The 15,181-nt window shown below is 48.2% G+C and overlaps 2 protein-coding genes across 2 annotated transcripts; one reads left to right on the top strand and one right to left on the bottom strand.

Moving 5' to 3' along the window:
• Positions 1-414: 414 nt before the first annotated feature.
• Positions 415-8,688, bottom strand: N7483_011796 (putative cell morphogenesis protein (PAG1); the record flags this gene model as incomplete). Its single annotated transcript, XM_057095223.1, has 6 exons — positions 415-3,918; positions 3,977-6,382; positions 6,411-7,295; positions 7,371-7,604; positions 7,667-8,538; positions 8,622-8,688. 6 exons carry the CDS (start codon positions 8,686-8,688, stop codon positions 415-417), a joined length of 7,968 nt encoding a protein of 2,655 aa, XP_056941194.1.
• A 2,822-nt stretch (positions 8,689-11,510) lies between these two features.
• On the top strand, positions 11,511-13,659 carry cprA (NADPH--hemoprotein reductase cprA; the record flags this gene model as incomplete). Its single annotated transcript, XM_057095224.1, has 2 exons — positions 11,511-13,301; positions 13,363-13,659. 2 exons carry the CDS (start codon positions 11,511-11,513, stop codon positions 13,657-13,659), a joined length of 2,088 nt encoding a protein of 695 aa, XP_056941195.1.
• Positions 13,660-15,181: the final 1,522 nt, after the last annotated feature.

Consider the following 15,181-nt stretch of genomic DNA (forward strand, 5'->3'; position numbering starts at 1 on the left):
TGCATGTCCCTGCCAAAGTACCTAGTACATATCTTCAAATTCTCTCAGAAGGCCACTGGCATATTTACATATTCACTGGCAATTACTCCATCAAAGGGGAAGGCAAGGAGGTAGGGGAACTTCAAGTTGAATGGATATCCCATAGTATATTGTTCATCAATATCAAACGCCAATCAAAGCACATCTACCAACTTTCGTTGTTTATAATATACAGATATCCATATGCAAGCGAATCAAGTCCCAAGATTCCATAACGAATGAACGAGTGCCCAAAGCAAACATGCAAAAAGAAGGCAAAGGGGTATGTATGATGTATGTGGACAGGTCCAAATCCAAACGCCTGATCAAAAGAAAAGAAAGAAACATAGACAAAAACAAAAACTAATAAGCATGGCTAGATCTGTTCTTCAAGTCTTATGATCTTGGAGATGTAGGGTGACTAGTTGGTCCCGCGAGATACTCTTCCGGAACCTTGGGAACACGGGGAGAGTTCGCAGTTTGAACCATAGCACGGTGCTGAGCTCGAAGGAGATCGCGCTGCCGTTCCTTTTCGCGGTTTGCTGCGCCACCTGTTAATCTGCGCATACCACTTCGGATCATTGATTCCAGGGAGTGAGGTTGGGATCCGGCTCCTTCTGTAGCACTACGGACCATAGGTGGCATGGGAGGATGGATTCTCCGAGCAGTTGTTGGGCGATCGTCAAGATCAGAGTGTGTGTCTTCAATCTCATCGTCTGAGAGGAATGCGGATTCACTGAGACCGACTGGTGGTGTATTGTGGGGTCCATGGGGAGCAGTATGAACGAACAGGTTGTTGGCGGGTGAGGTGACAGAGCGGGTGTGAGAGACGGGGCGGAGACCCGGGCCCAAGGTTTGGGAATTCATGCTAACTGGAGAGGGCATGCCGGGAACATCGAAGCGGAAGTTGGGCGGGCGGGACTCTGCGAGACCGTTATGGAAGGATGAACTGGAGCCGGTTCGAGCGAGAGATTTACGGAGGATAGGCGCCGTCTGCTGATCGTAGAGATGGGCGTTGGTGTCAACGTAGCTACCTGTAAATCCTCGTAACATCGGCGGTGCTACCGGGTGTAGTGTTGGAACATTTGTTTCCGTCTCTTCGAAGAAATCGTCAAGACTGTCCAGTTTCTGGACGATATCGCCCATGTTGCCATCAGTCTGAGTATCAATCGACTTCATCGTGTCGGCTCTCATTGGGAAGAACGAGTCGCTGTATTCATCCGCACGGAATTCCACATCAGGAGTCAAGGTATCGCGTGTATTCATGTCATCGGCTTCAGCACAAGTATAGAACACCGCGTGGACATTGTTGCGAGTAATGGTTGATTGAGTCGCCGGCATGGGAACTGACCAACCTGTAGGCTCAGGAATGCCGTACAGACTTTGGATCCGCTCGTATTCCTTGCGAATAGCACGTGACGAAGCTGCAGAAGCCATGCTCATGCGCAGGTGATGACGCTCCATCGGGTTACCAGAGACAGTCATGATATTATCCAGGACCTCCAGAGCCTGCGGACACAAATTGGTCTGCAGAAGGCGCAGCAATGGTGAAATCAAATCAGGACCATGGCAGGTAACTTCAGTGCGTCGCATATCAACCTCGGGGATCAGCACACAAAGAATCTTCATGGTCTTGATACGGAACCAATCAGTGGTGTTGGTGAGAAGACCCATAAGGAAGATAAGACACTGAAAGTCCAGCTGCGGGAAGTAGTACGATTTGATTTCGTTGACGATGTGGTCAAGGAATACACCTTCTGTCTTGTACTGCTGGTTGGCAAAACCAAACAATGACGCTGCAAGTCGAGGACATCCTTCATTCTCCGCCACACGAGCAAGTAAGCTGGCACGCATCATGGGTTTGGGATCGGTAAAGCCTTGATCGAAACACTCCAGGAAATGGGGCAAGTTGGCCATAATTGTGAACAGCTGACGAGTGCCATCTCCGATGAGCGTATTGTTTGGTAGCGCACTGAGGCGATGAAGGATATCCAATGTACGGTTGAAAGACTCAGAGGACTTCAGTCCCTTGAAAACTAAATCTTGAAGCCCATCAAAACCGCCTTCCCACTTAGGAGGCTGACCCTCAAGAAGTTGTGCCACGATGACGGGATCACTAAGATCCACGCTGTCCAAAAACTTATCCAGCATACCCAGTGTCTCGACGAACTCACTCTCGTGGATGGTATTGAGACAAGCACAAGTGGTCCAGAAGAGCTGAGGATAATGCATAAGATCAGATGGCGCTAGAGAGCTGATTATTATTTTCAACGTAGTGAGAATCTCCATGGAGAATGTTTGATAATCTTCCTCTTCATCCGCAATCGTGTTCGAAAGGCGGGCGAGCATATCAGCCAGCATGCGTGAGTCCAGCGAGGTTGAAATGCACCGGAAGATTTGAAAGGAACGACATGCCAGATGTCGCACAGGACAAGATGTTGCCCAGTTTAGCGCTTCCTTGGCCCATATGTCGCCCACACCCACGTACTCAGGAGCAAAGCTAAAGAACTTGATGACTTCACGGGTTGCAGTAGCCATCGACGATGGCACCCGACGATCGTCGGATTCCTCGTCCTTGCCATTGTTTTCTTCATATTCCCACACTACGGCGGGATCACTCTTTCGAATCAATTCGACAAAGTCCTCGATCGATTGCCGAGCGCCAACAGATGCACCGTCCTCCAGTTTGGCAGCAATGAGCTCATGGATCAAATGAACCAACATCTCACGAGCCTGTTCTTGAACAGTAACAGTGTAATGATCCCACAGGATTAGTACAACATGAAGAAGCTTAATCACGTCATCAATTGGCAGATCGACAGGCGCAACCATAAGATCAACAAGGAAGATTAGTGCCACTTGGCCCAGCGAAAGACCGGCTTGTTTATTCCCTACGGGAATGATTGTGGCGAGATCAACCACGTACGGCAAGCTCTTGATATCAGGCGGTGGAGGCGTGAGATCCTTTCGCTCCTGTACCATGTTCTTGGGCACTACCTGGAGCAGGAAGAAATCAATCACCTTGGATCCTGCGGGTGTACCGGCAAGGAAAACAACGATCTGCTTGGCATAATCGACAAATTTTTGTTCTTTACGCTCCAAGCAAAGATTGATGATGAAGTCCAAGACTAGCTGGACATTTCCGCCATGAGGACCAGTGGCCAACGCTTGCCACAATGCTTGAACCTGATTCGGCAAAGTAGTACTGCAGCGAATGGTGATCTCAAACAGATTTGCAAGAAGCATATAGGACCTGGCAGTGGGTCCACCATTAGGATCGACCTGCAGCTCCATAGTCTGAACCCATGGTAGGATCGCCGCAACCATGTTGCGTTTGGTGTCATCGTGAAGACTGCGGAAGTGCAGAGCAAATTCAGAAAACAGCGTGAAAGCCAAGTCAGCGTGCTGGACCGCCAATCTTTTCGAGGTCTCAAATTGAGCCAGCTTGTACACAGCTGTAGTCTTATCCGAAATGCTAATATCGAAGTCCTGAAGTCGCGAGTTTTTCTGATGCCGCTCCTCAAGTCGACGAAGAAGCTTGGCCGACTTCATTCGAATCTCGCGCTTTTGGTTGCCCAAAGTCACTAGGACCGCGCCCAGAATTCTCCAGAATTCCAGGGGGTAGTCTGGATGCTCGATGAGAACTTCGCTTACGACCTCAAAATAGCTTTCCAGCGCCTTTGGCTGCTCAGCTGCATAACACATCTCAACGGATCGTTCCATCAGATACGTATGCTCCTTATTATGAATTATGAGGTTTTTCAACGCCCGACGACCAATCGCATGCCACTTATCACTAACACTGACAGCGGTGAAGATGATATGGATCCAGGATAGCATGCGACCAACGTCAAATTGAAGTACAGACCCACTCTCAGTTGTGATACTGATTGGGCCAGCCTGGAGTCTGAGTTAGCAAAAAAGAACGAGTTAAAAAAAGAGGGTAGGAAGAAAATACACAAAGAGATGCCATTGCGCTTAAAGCGGCTGCTCGGAGATTTTTCTTCTCGATTTCCATAGCGGCAGCAGTGTTTCGCATCTCACCACCCTCATGCGTATTTGCCATGGCAACTTTGCGCATATTGTCCTCTCTTTCGTTGATTTGAGTTTGATTAGGCGAGTAGCCACACCAATCTTCCATGAGTGAAAAAGCAGATTTTCTTGATTCGAACGGAATCCAGCGGGAAGGATCCTTGGTGCGATTGACGCCTTCAAAGAGCTCTTCCATCAAGCCGCAGTAGTGAAACCGTAAACGTTGGAAGTCCCAGTCATTTTGAACCTCGGCATCGCTCAAGAAAATACGAATATCCTTCGCATAGGTAATCAGGTTGTTGACGATCCAGTCGTCATTGTAAACCTCTGGCTCTCGAAGGAAATGGGAGGTAAGCTTATACACATTTGTGACTTCCGTACGGAGACGATCGGTCTTTCGGTTGCGACGGGGGCTGCTAGGAGTGCGGTGGTGTGTGCCAATCCTGATCTTGGCTTCCTCGTTACAGGTTGTCACAGCATACTGGAGAGACTCCAGGAGTGTGCGATAGAGGGTCTTGGCGATAGAGCCTAATGCAGCGACAATTGCAGATCGAATAGAGTCCCGTTCAGCTGACAAGAGGGGGATAACAAAGGCAAACAGACTTCGCGCAGAGCTGGTGTTATCCTGGGACTGTTGTCCCTTAGAAGACTTGCGTGAATGTTGGGCATTTGCGAGCTGGCTCTGGGATTGAGCTCCAACACTAGTCACTGTTGTGCAGGCCATGACTAGGTAAAGCCGCCACTGCTCAACGAGAATCTCTGTCGTCATGTTACTCCGGCCCAGGGGACGAGCCTGATAGACATCAAGCGGGGAATATTGACCAGGTCTCGAGCTTTCAGCAAGAGATGAGATCAGCTTGTGCATCTGAACAAGACGTGCGTATACAATCTCTCTTCCCAACATGATGGCAGTTGGACAAGTCTCAAAGCTGACGCGAATAATATTCGGGAAAACTTTGGCCCACAGGGTAGAGTCGTAGGAGACCTCGCTGCTACATAGTTCAATGAGAGTGTTCTGTGAAGCACTTCTTCTTTTGCCCTTGAGGATCCGACTTCTCTCTGCAACTGTCAGCTGCTCATCATTGAGATCCAAGATCTGCTGTGAGTCGGCTTCAAGGATCCGAATGATTCTTGTGTTCTCTTTGCCGAGGGCGCTGTCAAACTCGGTGATCAGACGAAGAACGTTGATGGCAAATGCTCGAACCCGTCGAGATTGTGAACATAGGAAGAATAATCCGTGAGACTCAATCTCATCAACAGAGGCAAGAAGACCTGATAAGTCAAGATTGAGAGCCCGACTGCCCGAGATTGATTTTTCAAGTTGATCTGAAGCGGCTTCCTTGGTTTTCTGCTTGATCTCATCAATCCAGATTCGCAACAACTCCACGTATAGCCTCAAAGTTGATTCGATGTGTCCTGGTCCAAGCATTCCTTCATCGGACATCGTTGAATATCGTGCGTCAAAGTCGAATATGAAACGTGCAAATCCAATTGTCACTTGTTGGGCGTGCAATTGTCGCGCAATCGCCTTCAATGAATCAGCAGACGAGGATGCGATGTTTGACTGCACATGAGCAGTTCCGGTGCAAAGAAGGTTGATCAATGCCTTGAAGGGAATATGATCTGAAAGACAACGAGGCAATGCCTGTACAGCGACGTGGAAGAGATCGTAAAAGCCTTGTTTGTGGTCCAGTGTACTGACATGGTCATCGCGACGTGAAAAGAAGGATTCGGTAAGCGGCGTCTTTGGTGTTGTGCTTCCGAACTTCTCATCCAGAACCGCCTGACCACCGAAGGTGGTATTACATAGAATTGTGATCTTACCGAGCACTTCGCAGAATCGTAGATAGTATTCCTTAACATTGTCGCTCAGTCTTGACATGTTGACTGGACAAGAGGCAGCTGGATCGGGCTTTTGAGAAGCCAGGCCCACCTTTGGCTCTGCAAGTAATTGTGGACGGTGGAAGAAAATCGGGTTTGGAGCAGATGTGAACGGGTTCGGAAGAGAGCCTGTTGGGAATGGCGGACACAGTTGATCACTTGTTTCCAGATCTGACATTGTTGCCAGAAATGCTCTAATGCCAATCACCATTTTCTCCGGCTCCATTTGTTCAATCTTCGTTTCTCGACTGGAGAGGAACAGATCAGAGTTGATAAGAGGGAAGATAATCGTGCGAAAACAAACATCAGGGTGTTTGAATCCAATCATTCGAATCAGCTGGATCAGTGGCTCAGCACTTATGGGCTCTGCAGTCAGGTATGTCCTTTTGCCTGTTGGCAATGCAATTTTTACGACCTCTTCAATCTTGCGCAGTGTAGTTGTGGGGGGAGTCTGAATAGCGGAAGAAATAGGTCCAAACAAGTCGACATATAGCTTGTAGAGCTGGCGCACGAGTCGGCCGGTCCTTGAGCCGAGGAGGTAAGCCTGTTATCATCGAGAGCCATTGTGAAGAGAATGTTTCCTTGTTGGATATGCAAAGAAGGAGCACGTTCAAGGAGAACGCAGGGGTCCAATGTCGAGGCTTTGTAAGTAATTGAGCCAAGCGAGGCTGAACCAAATCCAAAAACTCCTTCCACCGAGGAAGTGCAAGGTCACAGACCGGGTTAGCTGCCACGGGCAGTAACAGTTTCTCAATCACGTAACAATACGCCTGCTTGATTTTTTGCCCGTGTGCATTCACAAACAAGCGTCCCAGGCTTCGCATATAATCACAAGCCTTGGGCCAAGTGTCTGTGCCCATCGGCAGACGCAAATACCTCATGCCCAGGATGAGTAGCTCGGATTTGGCATCCCCATCACGTGAGGGCCCCCGAAGTGCTTCCTCCTTTTGATATCGGTCTAGTTCTGCAAGGAAGCGATTGGCAACTGTGGTGAAGTTCAATTCGCTCATGATGCCGAGCAATTGGCCATATATCCTCCAATTTGCCATCCTTAGTGGAGATGCGGAGATCTGATCAGGGTCGACCGTTTTGAGCTGACCAAAAACTATGTCTTCCAAACGATCTGCCATGTCAATTGTGATAGATGCTAGGTCGCTTTGATGGAAAATTTCAATCAATACTCTGCATACCAAATAGACTGAGACAGTGGCACGGCGTTCTACCAATGCGATATCATCATGACGACCAAGCAGAGGCGTCGATGGGTGTGGTCTTTCTGAAGGAGCTGTTGGATCAGTGGGCGTCTGAGTAGGCTCTGTGTTACGACGTAAAAGAGGCACATTTTCTGATGTCGCAGATTTTGGCTATAACAGCATCATGCACCATTAGTCCTAGACTCTCTTCCCATGGAATGAAAATATCTCAGTGTAGTTGCATACCTGCTCATTCGTCATCTGCCTTGCCGTGGTAGCTGCATCTCCTTTGGCTTTCCTCCATAACATGATAGTATCGATTAAAGGCTTCGGCTTTTGCCTTGCAATATGTCCCAGGGCTGAGATCAACTGATCGAAGTTGGGGTCTGCTCCAGGTCCGCAAACCTCCTCCACTGGAGCTTCGCATTCTCCCAGCTTCAAAATTGCCTGATTGATTTTACTGTCGGCTTGACCAACAAACTGTGATGCGATTCTGCTATCAGCATCGCCTTCATCAAATCTACGCAGCATATATTCCTTACCGAGTTAAATAAATGATGCAACGCATACTCCCCCACCGTCTTAGATTCAGAATGATGCTTCGAATGTGAGCGACTGTGAGATCTTTCCCGCCGTGATTTTCCTCCCGAGTTCATTCTCTTATGGACCAGACTTGCTGGACTTCCATCCACCCTTTCATCTGCATCGGTATCCTGAATCGTACTCAATGTACCTTGTAGTCCGAAGTTCGAAGGTGCCCCCGCGGGGCTCTGATGGTTTGAATGGGTATCGAGCTGTTCTAGCTTAGGAGGTAAACCGATCTCGTCCGTTAAGCCACGACCGAGTGAGGCGATAAGTTCAGGGCTTAGTGGACTGGAAGCGGTCGAGCCCGCCATGCTGGGGTTCCGTGAATGTTGCATCCCATGAACGATTGAGGTCTGTCGGTGATGACCGTACGAGTTGGACGGTCGTCTTTCCAATCCCACCTCATATCCTGCAGGGCGACCGGTTGAGACGTCTGGGCTTTTGGAACCTGAATGACCGCGGCGGGCTTGTGGTAAGGTCGGGGCTAAGGCGGAAGGGTCGGCAGCTCTGCCACGAACCGCGGAGGATTCACGGCTGTGCATTGGAGTAGACTGGGCTGTCCTTGTACCTCGCCGCTCCGATATGGATGGGATGGTATGGTGCGATGCGGATTTGAGGTCGTCAGGGATGAGGGGCAATGTTGGTTGCTGGCCGGGGCCAGCAGTTTTGGCCGAATGAGATGCCACTATCGTAGTAACCAACACAGTTAGCAAACGGAGGGTTCTCCTTCCTTCTTTTGGCCTTTCGAATCTTTCTCTATTTGAATTCCTCTTCCTCCCGAATTCTTTCCCTTTTTTGAAAGTCTTCCCTTTCCTTATATTTCTTCTTCCTGGAGAGAAAAAGAAAAGGGAGGGATGACAGGGTCGCAAGGGAAATGGTACTGCAGACTGCTTACTGGTACAAGTCAAGGACTCATTGCTTTGAATCTCATGCAGACTGCCGTGTCAAGAGTGTCATCAATGAGCCAGTCACAGGTCATGACGGCTCAATCCAAAAGTGGGATTGATGGTGGTTGGTTGAGAATCTGGAGCAGCGCGGATGACGAGAGCTTTTTAGATGTTTATTCGCGGCGCACGGGGAACCACTTTTTACGTTGCCCTGTTCACTGGAAAGGGATTAATTATTCTACATATTTCGTTCTAACAATTCTGGTGTAGACATGATTCAATGGTGGTTTCAAGTTTCTTCTTCTACTTGGTCTTGATGACTTTTTTTTTTCTTTTTCAGTAAGAATTTCGGGGCCATTTTGTACGCCCAATGGCGTTATCGCGTTGGGCGCAATCCTCTGAATTGCTTCGTTTGGAAGAAGATTCAACCACATATTATGGACCATGTCAGATCTAGATTACTTGAGCTCCAGAATTAGTATAGAAATTGGAGGTATTATGGACCCCATTCTCACAGGAGCTTAGGGAGAATTCATCAGCACTTGAGCATATTAGTGGTCATCATGGGCTTGCTCTATGATATCAGGATAACCAATCAAGAAGCCGAAGACCACATTTAAGGTGGCAAATGTGTATGCAAGATGTAGGAACCAGGAACCAGGATACAGGATGAAGTGACGATACAATAATTATAGCTGAAACAGCTTGATCCAAAGGAACCCGTGGAGTCGCGTGAGGGAACTCCATCGACTCCATCGACTCCATCGGAGCGGTCAACATGATAGACCGTGATAGGGGCTGCAGCAGTCCACGGGTAGTCAACTGGTAACAGCACTTGAGGTGCCATGATGGAACTCCAGGTCTACATATAAATTGTTGACACACATTGAATACCTAGTAGTAGTAAAATTAACTCGTCGCTCCAATTTCAGATACACCGTAAACTTTTTATTGAACAACATCTGGACCATCTAGGCTGAGTTCGAACTATGACCAGTTGACCACCTGCAGATGTGCCCACCTTCAAATGACTAGAGGGTATTCGTCTCTTTTATCATTTTTAATCCTAACTTGAACCCATGTACATTGGAATTTTCCAGGTTAGGATTTCTGGGAGGCACTCCAGGGCTGAGTTCACTCGCAACATTATTTGAACCGAACCTGAGTTTCAAGTTCAACTTCATCTTGTCAACTGCCAGTGTGTACGGAGTACATATACTATTATGTGGTAGGAGGTTCCCGTGCCTACTACTAGTACTCAACTTCAATGACCAACTTGAATGGTCATTAATAGGCAATGACTACCTAGCAAGGTTACAACATTTGAATGGATATACTAAAGATTCATCTGTCAGTAGGCAGTCCTAGCCTTATAACAGCCTGAGGCTTTTTAACCTTCCAAGATGGGAAGGTGGCTGCGCGCCTGTTTAAGTGGGTACTCCGAGGCCGAGTATCATCATATGAAAGCACACTAAACATTTTGAACACATATCATAGTTCAATTTTCAAACCTTGTAGCTTGAATAAAGTGCTGGAAAAGAATATTTGCCATTCAAAACTAGTGTTAGTACTTGTATTACAGCGCAGATTTGACCATCTGGGCACATCAATCATCCATGTCAGTGACATCTGGATGACTCGGATTCTCAAGTAGTACTAGAACTCTTGTACTCTGACTTCCGAATCCAAATCTTAGAGGTCCAACTTGAAGTTGCAAATACACACATGCACACCTGGGCATGTGCACTCGCATGCCGGGCTGACGTCTGATGTCATCAATAGACAACTGCTCAAGTGCTCATCGGATTGGTTCAAGGCTCATGCACATGTGAGTGAGCCGATATATTGATATATGTAGATACTTGAACAGCAGTCTACTAGTTTATTGATTAATGGCAGTGTGGGTATATTAAGATAGACACTGACATCTGGAGGAATGGCAATGCCGCGCATCGCGGAATATGACCGCACTGGGAATTGTTTAATGTATTCTGGGGCGCATTAACGGGATTAACGGGACGGAGGCTCAACTCTGGAGCGCGGAAGGCGACATCATGGGAAAAGATGAATCTAAAATCCATGGAATGGGTCAGCCAAATTGGGAAGTTCATTGCCACAATAGATTCTAAAGTTGGAGAAATGTCACTGAGTCAATGAGAATCTCCCGGATAGACCTGCCGGTTACTCCATACCCGAGGAAAACACGGGGGAATACCACAAACACTGGAATGTTCCAAGGTTCGTATATGGTACTCTCCAAATTCAACTAATATGCTTAGATTAGAGAATATGATAGGATTAATTGAATCCGATCAAAAGGCCGATCTTCCTTCCCGTGCTACCCATGCTTCAGTATATAACATGGAGTAGCCGAGGTGTGGTCCCTATATTATGAATCTTGAACTTTCTATATATCTCTATTGACTCTTCCAACCTTGAACTAATTTTTTTTTCTTTCCTTTTTTTCCTTTCTGTTTAAATTTTATTTTATTCTCTATCTCTCCCTTGATCTGATTACTCCCTACAGGCTACATCAGACTCGGAATCAGCCGCTGCACAACTTCAAGTCGGTGAGTAGGAACCAGATTTCGGGGCCAGAGTTGATCCAGAATCCACTTAAGACCGGGCTCCCGGTCAGACCACTTTGCCTCTTCCCGAGACTCTCAATAGGGGTGGAATTAACCTCTTTTTTTTTTATTATAGAGAACAAAAACAAAAAACGCATCAGGACATCTTTTCTCCTTTAAGGTCCTGGGCAATTTGTGTGAATTGCTTTTTCTCTTTCCCCCCTCTTTGGGGTTTGTTTGTTTCTTCCTGTGCTTCTTTAGTCGCTATCCACACTAGCGATATTTCCCGTCCTGGGAATTCTCCGCCTCCGATTCCCCTCATTCTACACAACACCTGTGGTTTCGATATGGCCCAGCTCGATACCCTCGATTTGGTCGTCCTAGTGGTTGTCTTGGTGGGCAGCGTCGCCTACTTCACCAAGGGTTCCTACTGGGCCGTCCCCAAGGATCCCTATGCTTCGACTGGCGCCGGCCTGAACGGCGCCGCCAAGACCGGCAAGACACGCGACATCTGTGAGAAGATGGAGGAGACCGGCAAGAACTGTGTGATCTTTTACGGATCGCAAACTGGAACCGCGGAGGACTATGCGTCGCGGTTGGCTAAGGAAGGCTCCCAGCGCTTTGGTCTCAAGACCATGGTGGCCGACATTGAGGACTACGACTACGAGAACTTTGACAAATTCCCTGAGGACAAGGTGGCTTTCTTTGTGCTGGCCACCTATGGCGAGGGTGAACCTACGGATAATGCGGTGGAATTCTACCAGTTCTTCACCAACGAGGATGTGGCCTTCGAAAGTGGCGCCTCCTCCGATGAGTCTCCTCTGTCGTCTCTGAAGTATGTCACGTTCGGTCTTGGTAACAACACTTATGAACACTATAACTCTATGGTCCGCCAGATTGATGGTGCTTTGACTAAGCTGGGTGCAACTCGCATTGGCTCCGCCGGTGAGGGTGACGATGGCGCTGGAACTATGGAAGAGGACTTCCTCGCCTGGAAGGAACCCATGTGGACTGCTCTGTCCGAGACTCTGGGTCTCCAGGAGCGCGAGTCTGTCTACGAACCCGTCTTTAACGTCATTGAGGATGAGGACAAGTCCGCTGAGGATGAGTCCGTGTACCTGGGAGAACCCACCGCTGCTCACCGTGAGGATCGCGCCAAGGGCCCATACTCTGCTCACAACCCGTTCATTGCCCCCATTGCCGAATCTTACGAATTGTTCACTGTCAAGGACCGCAACTGCCTGCACATGGAAATCAGCATTGCTGGTAGCAACCTGAGCTACCAGACCGGTGACCACATTGCGATCTGGCCGACCAACGCTGGTGCTGAGGTGGATCGGTTCCTCCAGGTATTTGGTTTGGAAGACAAGCGTCACTCCGTCATCAACGTCAAGGGTATCGATGTCACTGCCAAGGTTCCTATCCCAACTCCGACTACCTACGATGCCGCTGTTCGTTACTACATGGAAGTTTGCGCCCCCGTCTCCCGTCAGTTTGTCTCTTCTCTCGCTGCGTTCGCTCCCGATGAGGAGACCAAGAACGAGTTTGTCCGCCTCGGTAGTGATAAGGATTACTTCCACGAGAAGATCAGCAACCAACGCTTCAACATCGCCCAAGCTATTCAGAGCACCACCTCCAAGAAATTCTCTTCGGTCCCCTTCTCTCTGCTCATCGAAGGCCTCAACAAGCTCCAACCGCGCTACTACTCTATCTCTTCTTCGTCTCTGGTTCAAAAGGATAAAATCAGCATCACTGCTGTTGTCGAGTCCGTTCGTCTACCCGGTGCTTCTCACATGGTCAAGGGTGTTACCACCAACTACCTGCTGGCTCTCAAGGAGAAGCAGAACGGCGAAGCCAACCCTGACCCCCACGGCCTGACTTACTCGATCACTGGACCCCGCAACAAGTACGATGGTATCCATGTCCCTGTTCATGTGCGCCACTCCAACTTCAAGCTTCCCTCCGACCCCTCCAAGCCTATTATCATGGTTGGTCCCGGTACCGGTGTTGCTCCTTTCCGTGGTTTCATTCAAGAACGTGCTGCTCTGGCTGCTCGAGGCGAAAAGGTTGGCACCACTGTCCTGTTCTTCGGATGCCGTAAGCGCGACGAAGACTTCATTTACCAGGAAGAATTCAAGGTAAGACTAAAATCCATTCCTCACAAACTTCCAGCTCAATTACTAACTTTATTCTTCTCAGACCTACCAGGAACAGCTTGGTGACTCTCTGAAGATCATCACCGCCTTCTCTCGTGAGGGCGCCGAGAAGGTCTACGTCCAGCACCGCCTGAAGGAGAATGCTCCCCTTGTCAGCGAGCTCCTGAAGCAAAAGGCCAACTTCTACGTGTGTGGTGACGCCGCCAACATGGCCCGGGAGGTCAACTTGGTTCTCGGTCACATCATCGCCGAGCAGCGCGGCATGCCCGCTGAGAAGGGCGAGGAGATGGTCAAGCACATGCGCAGTAGCGGTAGCTACCAGGAGGACGTCTGGTCATGATTAATGATCTTCCATTTCTTTTCTTTTCTCCCTCCAACATTTTGTCGCTGTTCTCGTCATATTTCATTCACGTTTAGATGATCTGGCATATATATTCTTGGCTTGTTTTAATGGATAGCCTTGATTCCTTTTGGCGAGTTTATTCTCATTTGGCTTTTTGATTCATTTTGCTTTCTCTCGTTCTTCTTCTCTCTTTTGAGTTCGATCTTGGGTGTCTCTCGTTCCATTGGGAGCACTGTTTGGGTGGTGTGGATGGTTGAATTATGTAGATTGGATGGAAATTAAAATGGAGATTCAAAATGGCTACTACTACCTAGTACTACATACTAGTACATATCTATCTCACCTCAGGCTGGCAGGCCGCTTCACATATATAATGTTAGAAGTCGACTGGAACTTGAAGTAGTCACCTGGTAGTAGCCCGGCTTGGCTTTGACAGCCTGAGATATGGCACTGGCAGCCCTGGAGCACTAATACTAGCACTTCTGGATGCATATTTCAAAATGTCTCCGGGAGCTCTACGAAATGTTCAAGTTGAACTGAAATTTTAGGTATCGAATTTCAAGTTCAAGTTGAAGAAGCTTGGACTTGAATTTCCTAAGGCTTATGTACTACCTAAGTACTCGTACTACCCATCCAATAATACTAAACCTTGCAAGGTTCCTAGGTTGAAATAGTGACACTGCTTTTCAGATCTTCTAGTCAATCTGATACCACTAGCGCCTCCAGGGCTAGGTATTCACTAATTTACATCCTTGAAAGTCACCTGGGCACCTGACAACGGAAAGAGTAGACGACACGAAACCACGCAAATACGAAACTGCGCCTACACTCCACGTGATCAAACTTATCCCCTTGGGCTAGAAATCATAAACCCCTACCCTCCCTTCGAACCTAATAACGCCCTTGGATCCAGATGAAAAGCTGATTAATTTCAAAAATCCAAGATCATTGGGATATAACTCTCAGCTATCTGCTTCATGATGTATGCACATTAGCCCTGAGACGTACCTAACATTTGAATGGATATGTAGAAATGCATCCATAGACATCTGGAAATGTCAGTGATGGTGTCTGAGAGAATACCTCCAGGGCTGGAGACCACATACCAAAACATTACTTTGTATTCAAGCCATCGCCGCTGTTGCCTAGCAAGTGTTACCAGTTGGCCAATGTATTCAAAGGCGCTGCCACCAAACTTTACGTAGACTTGCGTAAGCATGAGTGGGTAGGTGCATATTCACCAGCATATGACAGCCCTCAGGTGCATCACGTTTGTAGTAGTCAAGAGGGCGAAAACCCTTGGGCCGGGTGGCTGGATTGGATGTCGTGGAGCAGACAAATTTTGGACTCCTGTGGTCGGATGTATAGCTTGAAAACACCTACTACCGGGTGCAGACATTGAAATGCCTCCAGATGTCCAGCCTCCGAATGGGGAAACATTCGAATAGCCTAGCCCCCAGCCGATACAATAAAAGAGCCGCTAATTGGCATGGTCGGATTTTCATTGGACCATGTCATC

The sequence above is a fragment of the Penicillium malachiteum genome, assembly GCF_028827825.1.
Source record: "Penicillium malachiteum strain IBT 17515 chromosome Unknown utg000005l:1.0-9002435.0:326005.0-9005861.0, whole genome shotgun sequence".
NCBI lineage: Eukaryota > Fungi > Ascomycota > Eurotiomycetes > Eurotiales > Aspergillaceae > Penicillium > Penicillium malachiteum.